At 39.5% G+C, this 18135-nt stretch overlaps 1 protein-coding gene across 1 annotated transcript; it reads right to left on the reverse strand.

The window, feature by feature from the left end:
* Window positions 1-448: 448 nt before the first annotated feature.
* SLC9B2 (solute carrier family 9 member B2) lies at window positions 449-17045 on the reverse strand. The gene is made up of 12 exons (XM_026078371.1): window positions 16941-17045; window positions 14700-14802; window positions 12885-13068; window positions 11249-11419; window positions 8294-8436; window positions 7387-7514; window positions 6271-6446; window positions 5676-5782; window positions 4396-4545; window positions 2110-2218; window positions 1782-1918; window positions 449-808 (listed from the first exon to the last, which is right to left on the reverse strand). Exons 2-12 carry the CDS (start codon window positions 14724-14726, stop codon window positions 569-571), a joined length of 1572 nt encoding a protein of 523 aa, XP_025934156.1. The 5' UTR covers window positions 14727-14802; window positions 16941-17045; the 3' UTR covers window positions 449-568.
* Between the last annotated feature and the right edge of the window lie 1090 nt (window positions 17046-18135).

The following is an 18135-nucleotide window of genomic DNA, read 5'->3' on the forward strand; positions in this document are numbered from 1 at the left end:
TGAAGGCGCAAAGGAGCGCATGAGTTCTGGGGMGGAACAGCGACAGGAAAAGGCAAGTTTTGGAACCCAAATGAGGAGGGAGAGGGAATCACCAATCCCAGTGGCAGGACTTGTTCACTGCGTGTGAACAGTCCTGTCCAATTCAGAAGTCACATTTCYTGAGCCTTTGAACTTGTCATCTCACAGCCCAGCTCCAACCACCAAAAGTTAATCATGTTAGTCTGCATTTTCTTCTGTTTATATTCCATCTCATGACTCCACTCCATGCCTGAACAATTCAGATCCTCTTCCTGGCCTCACACCCACACATTTCAAATAACTGTTGACTGCTAACTTCTCCAGTGACTCATTGCCTGGCCAGCCTATTCACTGTATGGTTAGCTCATTCATCTCTTAAGGCATCATCAACAGTTAAAAATATTTTAGAAAAACTCCACCACAGCTGCTTTTAAAATAGCAGATACAACTGATACTTGTTTTGGTTTCCTCCAGAAAGATTAAAGACACATGGTGTTTACTCAACAAACGTAGCAGAGGCTGAAGGACTGTATTCCCATACGCATCTTTCTTACGAACGCTCACAGGTCTCTGGCTCTTCTCCAGCCTCAGCACCTTCCTCATCTTCTTTCTTATTTGTTTGAGCCTTCTGCAAAAGTCTGGGCCCTGCCAAGCCAATAACCAGGGCTCCAATTGGAGCAGTGATCAAGATCGCCAGGAAAGCTACTGTCAGTACATCCAYTCCATACTTTTCTAGTTGCTCATCCTGATGACTTCTTGCAGTATCCAGGGCAAGGGAGCCTATTGCAGCCTGCAGGAAAGAAAGCATTGCTGAGATGAAGTAAGTAACTGTTAGTATTGAGAGAGGGAAAAAAAAGGCTAATCATTCAGTTCATGTTTAGTATGTGTCCTACATTTCTTTAATTCATTCATCCACTTAGCTTCTAGGCAGTTATGTAGAAAAGTAAGGGTTATATTACATCTGTGGTAATGATTTTCACTTGACTACACTTTGAATTTCCTAAGCTAATGAGTTGGTTGCCCCCTCTGAAAAACACTTCTGAGCTGCCATGTTATCCCATTTCTGGAGGAGGTATAATTAATGAAAATTACCTGTATTTCTCATATTGCAGCTGTCAAAATGCCATACCTTGAGAATGTGTCCTGATAGCAGTCAGCTAGTAGCAATTTCTGAAAGTTTAGCTTATGCAGCTTGCAATATTCCTTGCCTGCTTTGATTATTAACTTCTGTTTACAAATAATCATGCTACCGAGACAAAGTCCTAAATGACCTCAKATCACTGAAATAAAGGAAAAAGAACGCAACCTGCCTGAGGCTTCTCTAGCAATAAGACTGTCAGAACCACCCCTTCTTAAAATTACCACAACTTAAAACCCCTTCTGAGCCTCTGCAGTGACTGTCCCAGCAGACAATTCACGTGCTGCAAGATGGAAACCCTCAAAAATCTGTATGTAAAGGCAAAATAATCCGCAATATCTGAAGGATAATTATTCTACAATAAAGTATTTGTATGTACAATTCACTGTCATTGACAAGAGTATGACCTCGGATACAAGCAAAACACCCTTATGCTATAGAGAGGAAGGCCCCTGCACTTCCCTMGCAGACTTAGAGCTGAGCTGCTCAGAATATGAATAGTACAGATACTATACTCGGCTGTTAATAGGCCTGTTCTTCCCCCAATTTACTTCCATGCTAGCCAGAAAGAGTTCTAGTAAAGGCAATAAATACAGCTTGTAATGAAAGTGATGGATTGTTTTACCTGGACAGTGGCTTTGGGGATCCATGCCAACGAGACAAATACCTTCTCCTTGAAATTAAACCCAGCGAAACACACCATCAGGAACGTTGCTAGGATTCGTACAACGAGGGCAATGCCTAATGTAGCAATACAGAGCCCTACAAAAAAGACAGACTTCTCAGCATTATTGCACATAGGTGCCTGAGTGGAACAAGCTTTCTAAAACTGTAGCTTTACAGTGATTTTTTTTTTTTTTTCCATCAGCCCTAGACTGCTTTGCTTTAGATTTCTTTATGGAGATTCTTTGGAAGCTAGTAATGAAAGCTGAATAACTAGTGAATGATCTTACCAACAGTTTCAGGCCTAAGAGACATAACAGATACTTCTGCTCCAATTAAACCAAAAAGAAAAGGCTGAAAGACATTCCATGCAACTGCAACAAATTTTTCTACTGCCCTCTGCAACAAAAACAGAAATAACCTGTAAATTCACAAAAAAATGGCCAAGTGCACACAACATTCAATTAATCAAAGGACAAGGTGAAAACGTATCATAAAGACTGGTCAGAATTGTTCCTCAGACTCTGTTTATGATGAACTTTTTCTTTGACCTAATACTAAAAGATTCAAGGTGAGATGTAGACCTTTCAGAGATCAGAGAGTATCTAGTTCTGTTAGTAAATGAATATTTGTTCTCTCAGGAAGAGAAAAAAAATCACTGTGATGTGTGAATAGTAACAAAGCAGTTTTCAAACTAGAGGAGAAAATAATTAAAGCATAGCTGATTTTCAGTATTTAGGATGATGTGTTTTGAGCAGTTTTGCCACGAAGCTGCTGAGCCATCAGGAACTGTGTGATTAAACTTGTCCCTCCATTTATATCTTAACAGGGTCAAATCTTCAAAAGTTTCAGTAATGACCTAACTCTGCTCCTATTGCACTCAGTTGGAGGCCTCGCTCTGAGTGAACAAGAGCAAAGTTAGGCTAAGGAAGTCTGAAATCCCATATTAGTGAAGAGTATTGAATTTTCAATGTGATGTGCTATGCAAGTACAAAACCATGCTTTCTCTTTTTGTTTGAACTTCACACTCGCTTATGTGAAGAGGTGCATTTGTGTATTTAATACCATTTTTTTAATTAAGTGGATTCTACAATAGCAAATGGTGTCCAGGCCTGAGAGTGTGAAAATATGGACCTCTAAACACTTTGCTTATTTTTCTCATTTTTCCCTATTATCTTACCCTTTTCTTTTTTTTAGAGGAAAAATTATCTTCCTTACAGATGTTAGCAACATTTCACTCTGCTTCCTGCCCATGTAACAATGGGAACAATGTTCCTTGTTTTCAGTGGACAGTACTTGCTAAGTCACTTCCACCAGGGATGGTACAAGACAGTGTCATAGCCTTAGAGAAGCTCAGCAGGAAAATCTCAGTAATATACTGAGGGTACGGTAAGCAGACCTCTCCGGCTGTATCTGATAAGAGAGCTAAGGCATCTGAAATCAACRTTCTTAAGACCAAGAAGCCCAATCTACTGATCGAAAGAATTTAAACCGAGCATTTATAGACTGCACACAGTCTTTTAGGGACCTTCCTTCTGAAGYGGTTTACAAGCAGACCTCYTTCAACAGTGAGCTTTATAAGCTGCAATGTACTTAAGTAGTTAAGTCCCAAGCTGAGTTTCCCTTCTTTTAGGATCGGACAGTAATGTAGTATTTTATATAGAAACTATGATTTCTTGTTTGTTATTTTTCAAATCTTGAGATCTTAMTGAAGACAAGGTCTGGATGGGGACCACGTGATATGGTAAAATGGGAGCAGTCATTCATGCAAATGTGGACTTTGCTATGTCTGATCCCCCCTTCCTTTCCCTTCTCCCACTACACATCCCAAGGCTGCAGCTGTGGAGAAGAAGATCCCCTCAAAACATTAAGTGTAGATGGCATCATGCAAAAGAGGCAGTGAGATGCACCAAGATACAAAATTGCAGTGGGGCAGTAACAGTAAGAGAAAGCAGGTTTGGTTGCTAAGAWCAAGCAGCTAAAAAGCAGTCTTTGGTATGTTTTTTGTGTATATGTTTGTATGAAAGTTTGTATGGCTTTACATCACCATTTAATGTGGGCTCTGGCCAGGATTTGGGAAACATGAAATGATGGTTTAATTGTTTTCCCTCTTCATCCCCCAAAAACACAGGGGAAAAAAAAGCTCAGGGAATCAGACCAGGTACACTATGGTATCTGGGCACCTATTTGCAAGTCTGACCTTAAGCAGCTGTGTAATGTTAGGGAGCCTGTCACAGGGCTGGGACATAAGGCTTTGGACTCCTAGTCAAGTGACTTGAAAATTAAACCTTAACAGGGCTTAAGAGGTAACGTGCTGGTGTCTAAAATAAGCTCAAAAGTGAGCTTTTCTCTGTCAGTATATATTACACTCTGTATTGACGCATACAGACACAGACAGTAACTTTGTTATGCTAAAAGTTAGACTTCCAAAATTGGGACAGAATAGTGCTTAAATCTGTACATCCCTTAAAGCTTTCTAAGTGCACCATTACTGCTCCTGCCAGAAGTCCAAACTCCTGTTAGGCTGCGCATTCAGTGAGTTTTGCTGTGGCATGCTTATTTATGGAAATATTCACCTTGTCATCAGACCATCCCACACCAGCAACGAAAGCTAAGACTAACGTGCAGAGCCCTCCTGATCCAGGGAAACCAAAGTGAATGCTTCCAAAAACAGCAAACATGGACAGACCCAGAACAAAATATGATCTCTTCCATGCCAGAGATGTCTGCAGCAAAGGAAAGAAATGAATAAAAAACCCATTTTAGAAATGGAGGAAAAAAAATGTTACTCCTTTTCATTTTGACAATAACAAAGGATACCATAATGAAGGAATCAAAGCTTTCAAGTAAGACTTGAACTACTCATTTGGGTTGAGGGTTTCTAATTCCTGGGAAACTAACATTCTGGAAGTTTAATATTTCTTTTCCTCTGCCCATCTGAAAGCTTAGTGCACAAACAGCTTTTTGTATCACAAGGAACATAATGTTCTGTTCTAACATCCCTACTTCAACTCTGTGATAACTGTACAGTCAAATACTAGAACAGTTTATCCAAGGAGGGGTGGAATCCTTGCCACTAGATGTTTTTAAGGACAAGTTGAACAAACATCTGTCAGGAATAGCCTGGGTTTATTTGATCTAGTCTCACAGCAGACAGTTATATCATATGAACTGCAGTTCTGCTCCACCATTTCTATTTATCAGGTGGGCTCCTGTACCACATTTTTCATATTWTTTAGTAAGAAGAAAATCTGGTTCCACTGAGGGCATTAGATGCTTTGCAAATTGACCTCAGTAGCCCAGAATGCATCTACTTTCTTATACAAATTTCTGTTCAGTTAATTGCCACTTGATATCAAATTCATCTATCAATAAACTTAATTTTTTATTGAAGGCAACACATTTAATCAGTGTTAATGATATGTCAAATTACTTAAAATCCATGTTCTGTTCTGCTCCTTTTTGCTCTTGTACCTACTGGAAATGTCTTATAGAAGCAAATGTGAAGCATATCAATCCTATTGATTATTTTACTGTGTGAAATCGGAATCAGACTCCTCCCTTCACATGTGAACGTTTCCACCTGCTTCAACGGGACCAGGATGGTGAGCTGGGGTTCCAAACTCTCTGCACTGTGAAGGACTCTGAGATCACGTATTGTTATTATTGTAGTAAGCAAGTAATCTACTATAAAACACATCAGAGCTTCATGGGATTTACAATCTGGAAGCTGTTAGCACTGTACACAGCTTTCCCCCAAAACAGCTTTATTCAAAGCTTGGAAATTACTAATTTAAGAATAGCATCCCTTTATAGAGAACCTTAAAAAAAAAAAAAATTTATTCTTAGTTTTTACCTGATCATGGCTTGGGAAATACCGAAGAAACATTCCCAGAATCCCCCCAGMTGCTATGCCAACAGCAACCTCCAGCACTCCGCGGAGCACGTTGTACAGAGTAGAACCTATTGGCAAGAGCAGAACAGGTTCAGTAACTCTTATGCAGACCCTTCAGTCACAAATGCTGTTAGACCTACGAGGGTGTTTAAATTATTTGGGAGTGAAGGGGTTCAGGAGAGAATTTATGGGTCTGAAAGAACCGGATGGTGCGTTTTTCTCTCTCTGCAAGCTCATGCCAAGAAAGTGTGCCAGAGAAGCCRGAGAAAGAGCCGCTGCTAGAGCGCAGCCAGGCCCAGGGGAGTCTGAAAGCACTTATGTTGGGCCTGCAGGGACCAGACCTGGCAGCCCAGGGAGCAGGAAAAAAGATCTCCCAGAGTTTTTGTGRCCCACAACTTCCGAGAGCGGACAAAGTTACACCAAGACTTTTGATCATACATGGACTTTATATGGGAATATTGTTAAGATATAAACCATTCAATCATAACAGAACACACACTCCTCAAAATATGACTGCTTGTTCTGGCTTTCACCAGCTACAGAGTAACAAGCATACCGGAAGAGAAAGCCATCCCAAGGCAGGTGTTGAAACCTGTAATGGCCAGGATGTCATCAATGCTGCCAGCAGCCATTAGCAGAGTTGGGACACCTTTCCCCACGCCATATCCCCCTGCTTGTAATATCAGCATGGAGGGCACCACGACAGCAGGGGAAACAGCACCTAGAACAAAACTGAAAACACATGGTTTCATTCTCTCTTAAAAAGAAAGAACTGGAAAAAAAAAAACAACCCGCCCTCAAAACATTGACCCTGCTTCTTTTAAAGCATAAATACACAGACCTTTGAGATATTTTCTTTATCTTTCCCTTTTAATTACAAGGATATTTCTATGCAGATTCATAATCAGCTTTTACTTCCTGCCAGCTCAATAGTATTGAAAATAAAGAGCTCCATGGACTAAATCTACACTTGGGTCTACACTGCAAGCCAGGTGTGTTCCCTGATATATCCCCTGATTGTCCAATTTAGGGACCCAGTCTAGGCATGCTTATGATGCAGGAGCCCAGTTCCTTTTCACGAAAATCAGTGTGTGGCAGAGAAGGAGAATGTCACCCATCTTCCTTCAATATACAGGTCTGGACTGAGTCTACCAGTTTAGACAGAACCTAGATGGAAAAGGTTTCCTCTYTGAGGACATTATTCCAGAATGTAAGATGCCATATCCTTACTCTTGACTGTGACAGGRAGACTGTCCTGTGTGCATCTCCAAGTGGAAATTTTGAATTCCAGCACAAAGATTCTCCCAACTGTGGTATTATTTTCAGTCCCTAAAGGCCCTCTGTGTTGTGGCTAAAGACCCAGGGATTGCACCATCCTTCTTCCTTCTTTAAGTGCCCAGATCACAAACAAAGAAGAGCAATGATGCAAGTACTCCTCCACAGCCTGGAAACATGACCTTTAAATTAGCCACAGAGCCAGACAGGGATGGTAAGCAAAAAACCACAGGGGCTAAGCACATCTTCCATCATATTTCACCACAGGGCAGGCCACTATTAACTGGCATTAAACTGAGGTCTCTGTTTGGCAGAGAACTAAAACTGTGTTTGGATCACTTAGCTGTAGCAGGAAAACAGTCACCTTTGTTATATAGGAGAAAAGAGTGTATGTTACCCTAATATAAATCCCCATTGCCATGGCAAATGCATGAACAAGTAGGCAAGAACAGCAGCTGTGCATGTCTCTGAGATGCATGGTCCAAAAGAAAGCCGTAAACACACTGCTTTCAGCTTCTTAAGAGCCTGTAATATAAGCACATTCAGACATTAGTATCTGTACCCTCAGCATCATGGAGAGGAAAAAATATTTAAGATCTGATATGGTTTGTTAAAGAACCCCCTTTGAGTGGCAGTACAGGTTATGATAGTTTTTACGAGACCTAAGCCAGAAATATGCTCAAGCACAACTGGATTTGGATTTAAAATCGCAAGTGTGGCAGTGAAACCCACTGGATCTGTGTTTGATAAGGTTCCCGCATGTCTCAGTAAGCAGGGGCAGAGAACTCTTTTTGGTTTCTTGTCCAGAGCAAACTAAATGTCAGAGGCTGAACTAGCTGGGATCCATTTGAAAAGAGCACCTCTAACACAACTGACTCACTCACTGGGGCTCCCTTCATTACTTGTTTTGATTTATCAGCGTGTAAACTGACAAGGAGTTTGTCAGGGAGTGTGAACTCTTCCTGACTGGTCATGAAGGACTGCATGTCCTCAAGACATCCTGTTCACAAAGCTCAGGACCTTTTTTACCTTTTTTTTTTTTTTTTTTTTTTAAAGACAAGGAGGAAAGCAGACATATCAGACTTCTTCAGGTGTTCTTTTTTTTTTTGATTGCTCATCTACTCTACAAATCTAACTGCTAATTGTGATTAACATATGACTATACAATAGAAACTATGCTTTCTGTAATGCTCTAATTTGTAAATTCTTTAAGACTGAACATTTCAACACTTTTCGCAGAACCAATTATTCAATATTTTTGAGGACTATTATAGGATTTGCTTCACAAATAGCTGGTCCCATACCTTTGGATCCAGGCCAAGTCCAGCTCGGGTCAAGATAATGGAAAGAGCAATATTCCTCAGTGCTACAGACCAGCGAAGGTTTATCTGGATGATGTCACTGATGACTGGAGTATTTCGGATGAAAAAACCAGCAAGTAGCATCCCTTAAAGAAAAACAAACAAGCTGCTGTCAAATGAGKTTTTTTTACTGCATTACAGGCTTACCTACAATTCTTAAAAAAAACAGATTTACTGTATTATGTATGTATTTATGATAGAAAAGAAACAATTTGTGCTCTGTATCATTAGCATCATTTTAAGGATGGGGACTGAGGCAAGGAGAGATGTGTTTAAAGCAATGAAAGAGGCTTAGGACACACCAGATTATCAATGAAGAAATCTGCAGGATGCTAAAACATAGCTCTAGTGAGAGTTAACAGAATTCAGCTTTGTCCATCAAGTGCAGGTCATACGTACCATGAACAGACACACCTATGCATCCTTAAAAGGTATTTTTCCTGTTAGCTTGTTTTAACGCAAAAAGAAAAAAAATTGATCTAAAATTGGACATTTATTTCAGAAGCTGGAAATTGTTAAGAACCCTCCCAGGTGTAAGAAATGCAGGTATCACAGGAACCATAATGCTGAGTTCCTTGGGAAATCTAATCTGAAAAGGCTAAGCATGAACTAACAGATTTTAAAATGCTTTGGCAGTACAACACTTATGTAACGGGGGAAAAAAGGGAAAAACACACAGTCAGGAACCTGCTTTTATTTTCTATTTGATCTCCTTCCAAGATCCAGCCTTTTGCAAATATTAGCTTTGCAGGAGGTCTCTGGTTAGACAGTTTTGCTATCTGAACCGTAGTCCTGGAAAGATGCAGAAAAGTATGGAAAAGGATAACTTTAAATATAATCCGCAAAGATTCACCACTATAAGGCCTGATGATTCAAAGATGCATTTTTGTGGCATAACTTATTATTAGCCACATTAAGAAATGAGAAAGACCAAACGTAAACACACACTGTGCTTAGGTTGCTCACAGCCTGGTACGAGCCTGTAAGCTTTGGCTGTGAACTTGATTTGTCCTGGAGCACTCTAAACTTTTGGACATTGATCTTCCTACACCCTCCTGGAAAAACAGTGGTATAATTAGTCTGCAGTGCCTCATGATAATTATGTCAGCCTGTGGGCTAACATAACGATCACGTGCCCTATTCAATGTTTGCGTGAGGTCCAGGCCGCTAGAGCTGCCCARATCTAGAAGTCTACTTAACAAAGCCCAAAGCCCACCTTAAAAGGATATCTTTACTGTTCTGCTCCCTGTTGTCTGCTGCAGAAATCTGTCTGCAATATATACCTGAAGTGTACTATGCCTATCCGATTCTTTCAGTAGGAATTTCATTCCCTTTTTCCTCAAAGACAGAGGCTCACCATTAGGTACATAGTGCTGAGAGCCACATTAAACTCCTGCACATGGTACAGACTGATCAAAGGCAAGAATTCCTATGTGAGAGTACAAGATTTGTATTCTTAATGTTAAAAAGAATATTCAAACACATTTTCTTTTTTTCTTCTGACTCATAGATTTCTCCAATTTGCCTCAAAGACTGGGAATCTGAACAATTAACTCTGTCCTGAGCAATTCGACTGACATGTGCCGTCATGATCAAGTTTCTGTTGTTCAATATTATCTGTCTGACAAGCAGCTTCATGCTCAACTCATAACTTTCAGATACAGATGTAGTTAACAAAAGCAGAATCCAAATGGTCAGAAACCATAATTTTTCTTTGTTAAGGGAGAGTTTTTACTTAGAAAAGACAAGCTTCCTGCTTGCTGAAGTCTGTGTTCATGTTATTGCAGGCACACGGACTATATGCAAATCCTCCCTCCCCTTTGAATTTGTTCTTATTTGTGAAACTAAGCAGTGCTAGAACACACATGCTGCCAGAATAGTAGTGCATAAAAGCTATCTAGCCCTTCTTCGGTAACCAGTGTAACTGTGTGAGGCACTACACCTCAGACATGCAGGTTACAAGTCACATCTGTGCACCACAGGTGGATATTTGTAGCCTGCTCTGCCATATTGTTTTACTGCTCTACTCATTTATACATTAAACATAATAAGGGGGCAGTGTATAGCTGGTGAGAAGTCATCACAGCCTTTTTCAGCTCCACTGGCATTACAGTACTTCACAGTACTGTACTGATCTAACCAAAATCTCCCCTGGGAAATAAGTCTGAAAAGGTTCTGAGGATGTCAACAAATAATGCCTTTTTTATCTCCTATTTTATYTTATAATTTTATGTAAAATAAAATGGGAGATAAAAAAGGCATTATTTTTTGACATCCTCAGAACCTTTTTACATTTTTATGTAAAATAAAATAAGATGTTGATATGAAACACTTATGATCGATTCAGATCAATTTCAAAAAGAAGTATTCCTTGTGAATTTAATTTTTCAGGTTTCAGTTACTTGACATAAAGATAGGAGAAGAAAAATTGCTTYGGATTACTAGTAGAAAGGAATTCTGTCAGTGTTTTCTTTGGAAAACACTTTCATAGTCTGCATGAGATGCATGCAAAACAGCTCAGCAATAATTTCTTTATGAATTGATTATTCCATTCTAACAGAAGGTCCAGATTAAAACTGCTGTTTAGTGATATTATAAAGAGATTTTAAGTAAAGGGGATTGAAAGGACAGTAAATTTTGAATGCCTGGGTATACAATTCTCTGGTCCTCAAAGAATTCAAAGAGCCTCAGTAACATACACACTATTTCACCTGGGCCAATTTGGGAGATTTTGCATCTTCTCCAAGAGGACTAGACACAAATCACTTGGAAAAGCTACAGATTTTGAGCCTGATGCAGTTTGCATGTTCCCAATCTTAATATACCTAATACGCAGATATTACCTGACTGTTTGAACAACAAAACTACACAGGAAAAAAAGAAGGAAGAATATCTTACCAAGAAGAGCAGGGAGAGGAGGCAGTGTTCGTATTTTAATGAGTCCAAAAATTTTACCTCCAATGACAGCAAAAAAATAAAGAAACAGAATTCCAAACAGGTTTCCACCTGGGAGACATTCAGTCCCGGTGATGGACCAAGCCACAGCCCAAACCAGGACCACGATCACAACTGGAACAAGACAAGAAATATCCATATTTAATAATCTCTCAGGGATGACTGTTCACTATTAGGTCACACCTGTTTTTCTACTAAGGAAAAAGCTACCATTAATCTCAGAAATAAAACCACTTATCTTAAAAATGAGTTTAATCATAACAATGTATTTAGGCTTTGATGCTCCCTAAACTGATCTTCTGAATTTATATGTACTAAAATGCTTCAGAAAATGAAAACAGGAGCATCATTAGGGAACAAAAAGGACTGAGTGAGCCTTGGCCCACTGTGGAAAGCAGTTATCAGGCCCCGAACTTACAGCCAAGACTTTCACTAACGCTTACCTTGCATTCAGGTAACTGCTTTCTTCTTCTAAAGAACTGCAGCAAGAACCTGCTGCTGTACAACCTGGTGTAACTTCAAACTACTGACTGTGGCTCCAGTCTCATTGTTAAAAGTATTTAAGTATCACTCGTGGGTTCATGCAACACACTGCTATCTATGGGGGAAAAAAAATTCTGAAGCAGGTCCTGTCTCTAGGCAGCCTAAGGTAGTACACACATTTCTCTTGATGCAGCAGTCAAACAGGTACAATACAGAGAAAAAAAGTTCTTAATGTGAAAATATTATGCTCTTTCTAGATTTCCAAACATGTTCCTGCAGTTATACAAGGAAACAGGCATGCATAGATATACAAGCATAAGAGTGAAAGAGAATAAAAAACCTGCCGAATAAATTCCGTTTTTCATAACCACATGAAAGTGTATTGCACTTTCAGGCTGGGTTTTTCTTAATCTTATTTGACGGTAATGGATGGTAAAGGAAAGATTAGCTGATTCTCAAATTTAGAAGCCTAAGAACCCCAAGTGAGAGAGAGCAGAGGCTGTGGAAGCAGTCAAACCCATAGGAAATATCTGTTGTTTGGAAAAGTCAGAAATAACAGGTTAGTCAGGCATTCTTTTGTGTGAACCTTCAGCACAGGGCGGATTTAAGCAGAAGGGTCAGTGTGCCTTGGAGATGGGATCCTTGGCTTTGCAAGCTTGAGGTGTATAGCATTAAGAAACAAAAGAAGGTAAGGTATCATTGCAAAGCCTCCTATTTGTAGCCTCAATTCCATAACAAACTATCCAGTGTGCCAAAAATGCACTGTGTTTATAATCATAATGCTCTCACCCCCAAAATGAGCAATCAAGAATTAGGAGCTCTTACTTCTGATCAAAACAATTCACAATGTAARGACAAACCTACCACATTTAACATGGAAGACAGGATGGAGGAACAAAAACTATACGTTCAAATCTTTGTTCTACCTCAATATTTCTTCTACTAATAAGTTGAAAGACAGCGGGCTATGTAAAACAGCCATTTCCCTTCATTATTTTCCAGAAGAATAGTCAGCCATCATACCCAGAAAATCAAGTACTTCATTTGCCATTTCTCAGTTCAGCTAAACATTTTGTGCTGCGTCTTTCTTACATACCATTTGTCACTATTTGGGCCAGTAAACCTTGAGGAGGACAGGCAAATATTTGCCTCAGTGTTCCTGTAGGTGTTGAAGACTCTGCTATCGGTTCCTGAGGTTGCTGAGCACAATGATTCAAGAGAGCAGTTTCTTCTGTTTGTATATTCTGATCAGTAGCTTTGGCATCCACTGTTGGCCCTTTCTGAATTAAAACAGAGAGATTCTCTCAGAAGTGGCACTGTATACATTTGTAGTGGTGTACAAGACACCTGCAATCAGATGTGACGCACTAGGTCAATACTGTCTACTGATGACTACATTAATTAAATAATTGCTATACTGCAGGCCAAGTCCATTCTTTTTTATTTTTTTTGTGTGTGTGTGTGTGTGTGTGTGTGTGTGTGTAAACAGTATCTGCATATGAAAGACTGCAGGACACTTGCCTTTGCCTTTTTATCTGTGACCAAGAGACCTCCTATCTTTCTCAATACACATAAGCACCCGTTCAGCAACGATATCAATATATTTGATGAAAAAAACAGTATTAACAGGCTGGGTTCAGCTTGTCTTTTGTATGAACTAAGTAATTGTCAATATTTTCTACAGTTTGATAGGGGTTTGGTCCAGAATATTGTGTTGGATTCCACAATAAAGTTAACAATTAGTACTAGCATCATTCCAGTGAGAAAATAATCTTTAGTATAACTCCTAATTAGCTTCTGTTACAACACTTTGAACCAAAATAACATAACCTACTATTGATTAGGCAAAGAAGAAAGAAACAGCACAGATGGCCAGCCAAAGCATTACTCACATGATCCATTGCTGGAAGGCTCAAACTGGTTTAGTCAAGAGATGGAGAAATACCCGTCTGGAGTTTTTTCCTCAAAGAATGGTCTCTTGAAACTGCTCTCTTATACTGATTCATCTACTTCTCCATATTCATAGCCAAAGCTTTTTTTTTTTTTTTTTTTTTGACCATTTTTGGGCATGTATCTTGCTTCATTTTAGGGTCTTTATTTTTGACAAGTTAATCATCTACCTTCCCTTATAATTATTCACCTTCATGTCAGCTGGTTGTCATAGCATGGCTATGGAATTCTTGCTTATACTGTGGTTTGGCCTTCATCCAGTAGCAGTTCCACATTTCCCAATATTTCTCTGTCTTGTGCATGTGTACCCCTTACTCATCGTCACAGACAGAACACCAAATCTTGTGAGCTTTCAGTGCGGAGTTACTTGGTTATCTACCCTGTGATTAGCAGCCACCAGCTACCCACGCTTATAAAGATATGCAACACAGCACTTATCTCTATAGTCAATATCATATATTTGCTCTGAAGTATGTTTTATATTAAGAATTTTATTCTTACTTGCATTTACCACTAATCTTTTTCAAAGCCATGGAAGTCAACTCCAGAAATATCCATAATGGAAGTTTAAAACTGTTTTGTGAATTTTAATAGACGGAAAAAAAAGAAAGGGAGAGATGCATGAACAACTTTTAAATACACTGAGAAGCACAATTTAAAGCAGAGAAGGAAACTTAAGTTCATTTATTTTTTTTTCATAGTTGGTTGTAAAACTTACACTGATTAATTTTCTAGTTCAAGCTGAAATTGCAACCACTGATTTCCAACTGCCTAACACACTACAGACTTCTTTTGACTGAACATCTGTTAATTGAGAAGAATTCTTTTTACCCTCTTTTTACCCTTCAGAATTCTTTTTACCTTCCCCTTTACCTTACCTTCAGCATTTTAACAGATGTAGGAAGAAAAGTAAAAGGAGAGTTCTCCTCTGACTAAACCTGTACTTTGAGATCCTAATTACCTTACTTTTCTCGTGCATGGGAATCATGCCATTTTTCAGATGTGCTGACAGCTCAGAATCTTCATTCTCATTTCCAACATCCTCTTTTACCAGTGTGGCAATCCTATGGAAAGCAATAAACAATAAAAAGGTTAAAGAGAAGCAAATAATACAATTTTCCAGATGCAAGACTTTCCAGTGATATTACTTCCTTCCCCATAGATCAGATGAAAAAACTCTCACAGCCCAATTTGAAATTTAATGTAATGTTTTTTGCATGTCTGTGTATGCTGCACATAAGAACAAAGGACAAAAAGTGTTAGAAAAACTTTATTAAGCTTGTAGAGTACAATAAACCCTAAAGGCTTTAGAATCATAGTGGTCTGTGCAAGAGAGAGTATAGCTGTACTACACACACACACACACTTTATGCCTTCTACCAGGACAGAAGAAAGGTCATTTGTTGTCAACACCTCTTGCCAGGACCATTAGTCCTAGAAGTATCACAGGGCCTGTGAACAGGGCAGTACAAATATCCAAGAACAACAAGTACCATTTCTAAAGCATACACACAAAGGGAGACATTTTTCCTAGTCTCAAACCTGACCAGATCCACCTTGATTTTCAAGGAATTTTTTTCAAGAACGCAGTTCTGTTAGACGTCACTATTCACAGACACATCGACTGAATACCTAAGAAATAAAAGATGTTTGTTTGAATCAAGATTTGCAGTGTCAGCTGGTTTACTGCGCCAATCAGATCTGCACGCTTTACTTAATTACTAAATTGCCTTCAAATCAGCCTGCAGGATTTCTTTGGTTCAGATTTCACTCTCCAGCACGTCCCTGCCAGCACACAGAATAGGCAACCATCAGCCGTGTTGCTCACRTTTGCTCAAGTAGAACTTGCCCCTAGAATATTCTTTTTCAGACAAGAATTACAGAGATCATAATTCTAGGAGCTTTCACGAGCCCAAGAAAATTCTCTCCATGCTTTTAAAGCACACTGACCATTGAGACGAACCCTGGTGCTTTTGGTCCAAAACTTTTTTTTTTTTTAAACTTCTCAGCTGAAGTTCATCAGGGAGAGGTACCACTGATAAGAGTCCAGTGTTTACTGGGCTATTTCCTTGCAGTCCAGTGTTTTATCATTTGAGTCACATATCACAGAAGCAATATGYTGTCTTTTTTTCAGATGCTGAATTTCCTTGGCTGGGATGCCTTTGATCCCCGCCGGATAAGTCAAACATTGCATTCCATTTAATTTGTACAATTTGCACTCTGTATTCAGGTAAGGCTGAGGCTGATGGCTCTTCTTTGCTGCTTCTGTCCTGTGGAGAAACCTCTTGAGGAGTGGGAAAGAAAGCTCCAAGTTCATGTGGGTAATTGTCATTGTACTTATTCCTCAATCAGATAGGTTCTTTTCTGGTCACACRAGGCTAACGAGATATATCAGTGCACTAAATGAAGAGTGTCTGAGTGAGAGAATATTTACTGTATTTTCACAAGGTTGAGTCAATAAGAGTTGCATACACATATCTGAAGACAAGGCTTGCTAGTGTTCATCTTTATCACATCAAAGGTGTGCATACATTTTCTATCAACAACGCTTCTGTGCTCTCTGCACCTCAGCAATTTGGAAACGAACAGTTTTTTTGTTGTTTTGAGTTTTTTGGGTTTTTTTTTTTTTTTTGAAGTCTACTATATTACTCTGGCCATAAAAAACACCACTCAATCTGAGCCAGAAGTTCTGAACCAAAAAGCTCATTCCTTCTTAAATTGCTGGAAGCAAGTCAGAGAGCCAGTTCTCACAAATACCAGCCTTTCAGTTTATAAAAATATACTTGATACCTAGGATGGATTGATCCCATGAACAAAGACAGGGTTTATTGTAGCATCTGGGTGTTTTTGAGTTGTTCTGATATGAAACTGGTTTGAGACAAGGTTAAGGCATAGAAAAAGAATACAGAGCTACAGGCAAATAGTTTCAACATGTTCTAATACAATAGTTTTGCTCTCTTTTAAGTTTAAAATGTTAATTTATTCAAATTCCATTACTTCTCTACATCTTTTAATTACTATTTGTAGAACCAAATAGTTGTGGTCTCAAAGTTCTTCAGTGAAATAATTGATACCTTTGTTTTTCTTATAGGATTGTTCAAGATTTTGCCAGGACAGTTTTCATGGAGGCCAGGAATCCATGAATGCCAGTCTACCAACCAGAATTGTAGGTATCAGCATTCTGGGTTAGAGAGTTACCTACCAGTTTCTCCCTCCTCCTGTTCACTGATCCTTTTACTGTTCACTTTTACACCAGGGTATTAGCACTTAATTTTGTAATTCTAGACGTGGAGAAGACCAAAAACATGACAACACTCTCCATCCAGCTTTGCATGATGGATGTCCCAACTCTTGGGGCCATGTCTTCGTTGACATGAATAGGTTAATACTTCTGAGGAACCAGAGTCCATCACACAACAACTCCAGCTCCTGCATGTACTGCTAGTAGTGGTATAAAAGGAAGAAAAGATTGATTGAGCAAGGAGATTTGATTTCCTGCTTCAGCTCAGTGGGAATGGTTTCAAGGTGGGAGGGAAGGAGTCTGCTACTGTGTGTGCTGCCCTTCTCTGTTCTGTACAGAGGCCTCGACCCTGCCAGGTTCTCCATGCTGTTACTTCTCAGTAACAGCTAGTTGKATTAACGAGACCAAAGCGAGTACTTAGTTCACAAGCACAAACTCAGGCAAGGATGTTTTGTTTTGTTTTGTTTTTTACTTCAGTCCCATCTGCAAACAAAAGAGATTGAGAAATCATGAAGCAAAATYCATACCACAGGGTTAAGACCTGTGTCTTAGAAACCAACCAATAACAGACTTATTTTAACAGAACCCTGTAAAATACACTTTCCTTATTTTGAAACTAGAAAGGTTTTTATTACAGTTTTTTTTAGCTAGATCCTCTCATTTTACTTGGCTTTAATTGGGGAGGAGAAAAGCGAGGCAGCGTAGAACTCCAGGACGACGGACAGGTGCAGCATGTGCGTGCCTGTATTATTAGCTCTATTGCCCTGGTGACTGCCAACACTTCTGCTCTGCCCACACAGATAGCACAGAAAGGAATATAAATAAAATACCACAACCACCACCAGAACAACAAGCATTCAGAATAGAACAAAAACATGACAGTAGATGTTGCAGGTGACTAGGTAAAAGGGAAAAAAAAAAACGAAAACAGGCATCATCCACAAAAAGACGTTAGCCCTGATGCAACCTCCTTCCCCCGCCCTGCTAGCTTCCTGCCTGCCAGGCCAACAAATAGTCCCCCTTGTTACCCCTCCTGCTGCCTGCAGCCACAGGGGATGGAGATGCAACAAGACGGAGGGGGAGATGCAAAAAACCTACCTGGCGAATGGCAGGGGTCACGCAGAGAGAGCAGGTCCCTGTGCAGCCTCTCCAACAC

Source organism: Apteryx rowi, unplaced genomic scaffold (assembly GCF_003343035.1).
Source record: "Apteryx rowi isolate R43461 unplaced genomic scaffold, aptRow1 scaffold_48, whole genome shotgun sequence".
NCBI classification, from domain to species: Eukaryota; Metazoa; Chordata; class Aves; order Apterygiformes; family Apterygidae; genus Apteryx; species Apteryx rowi.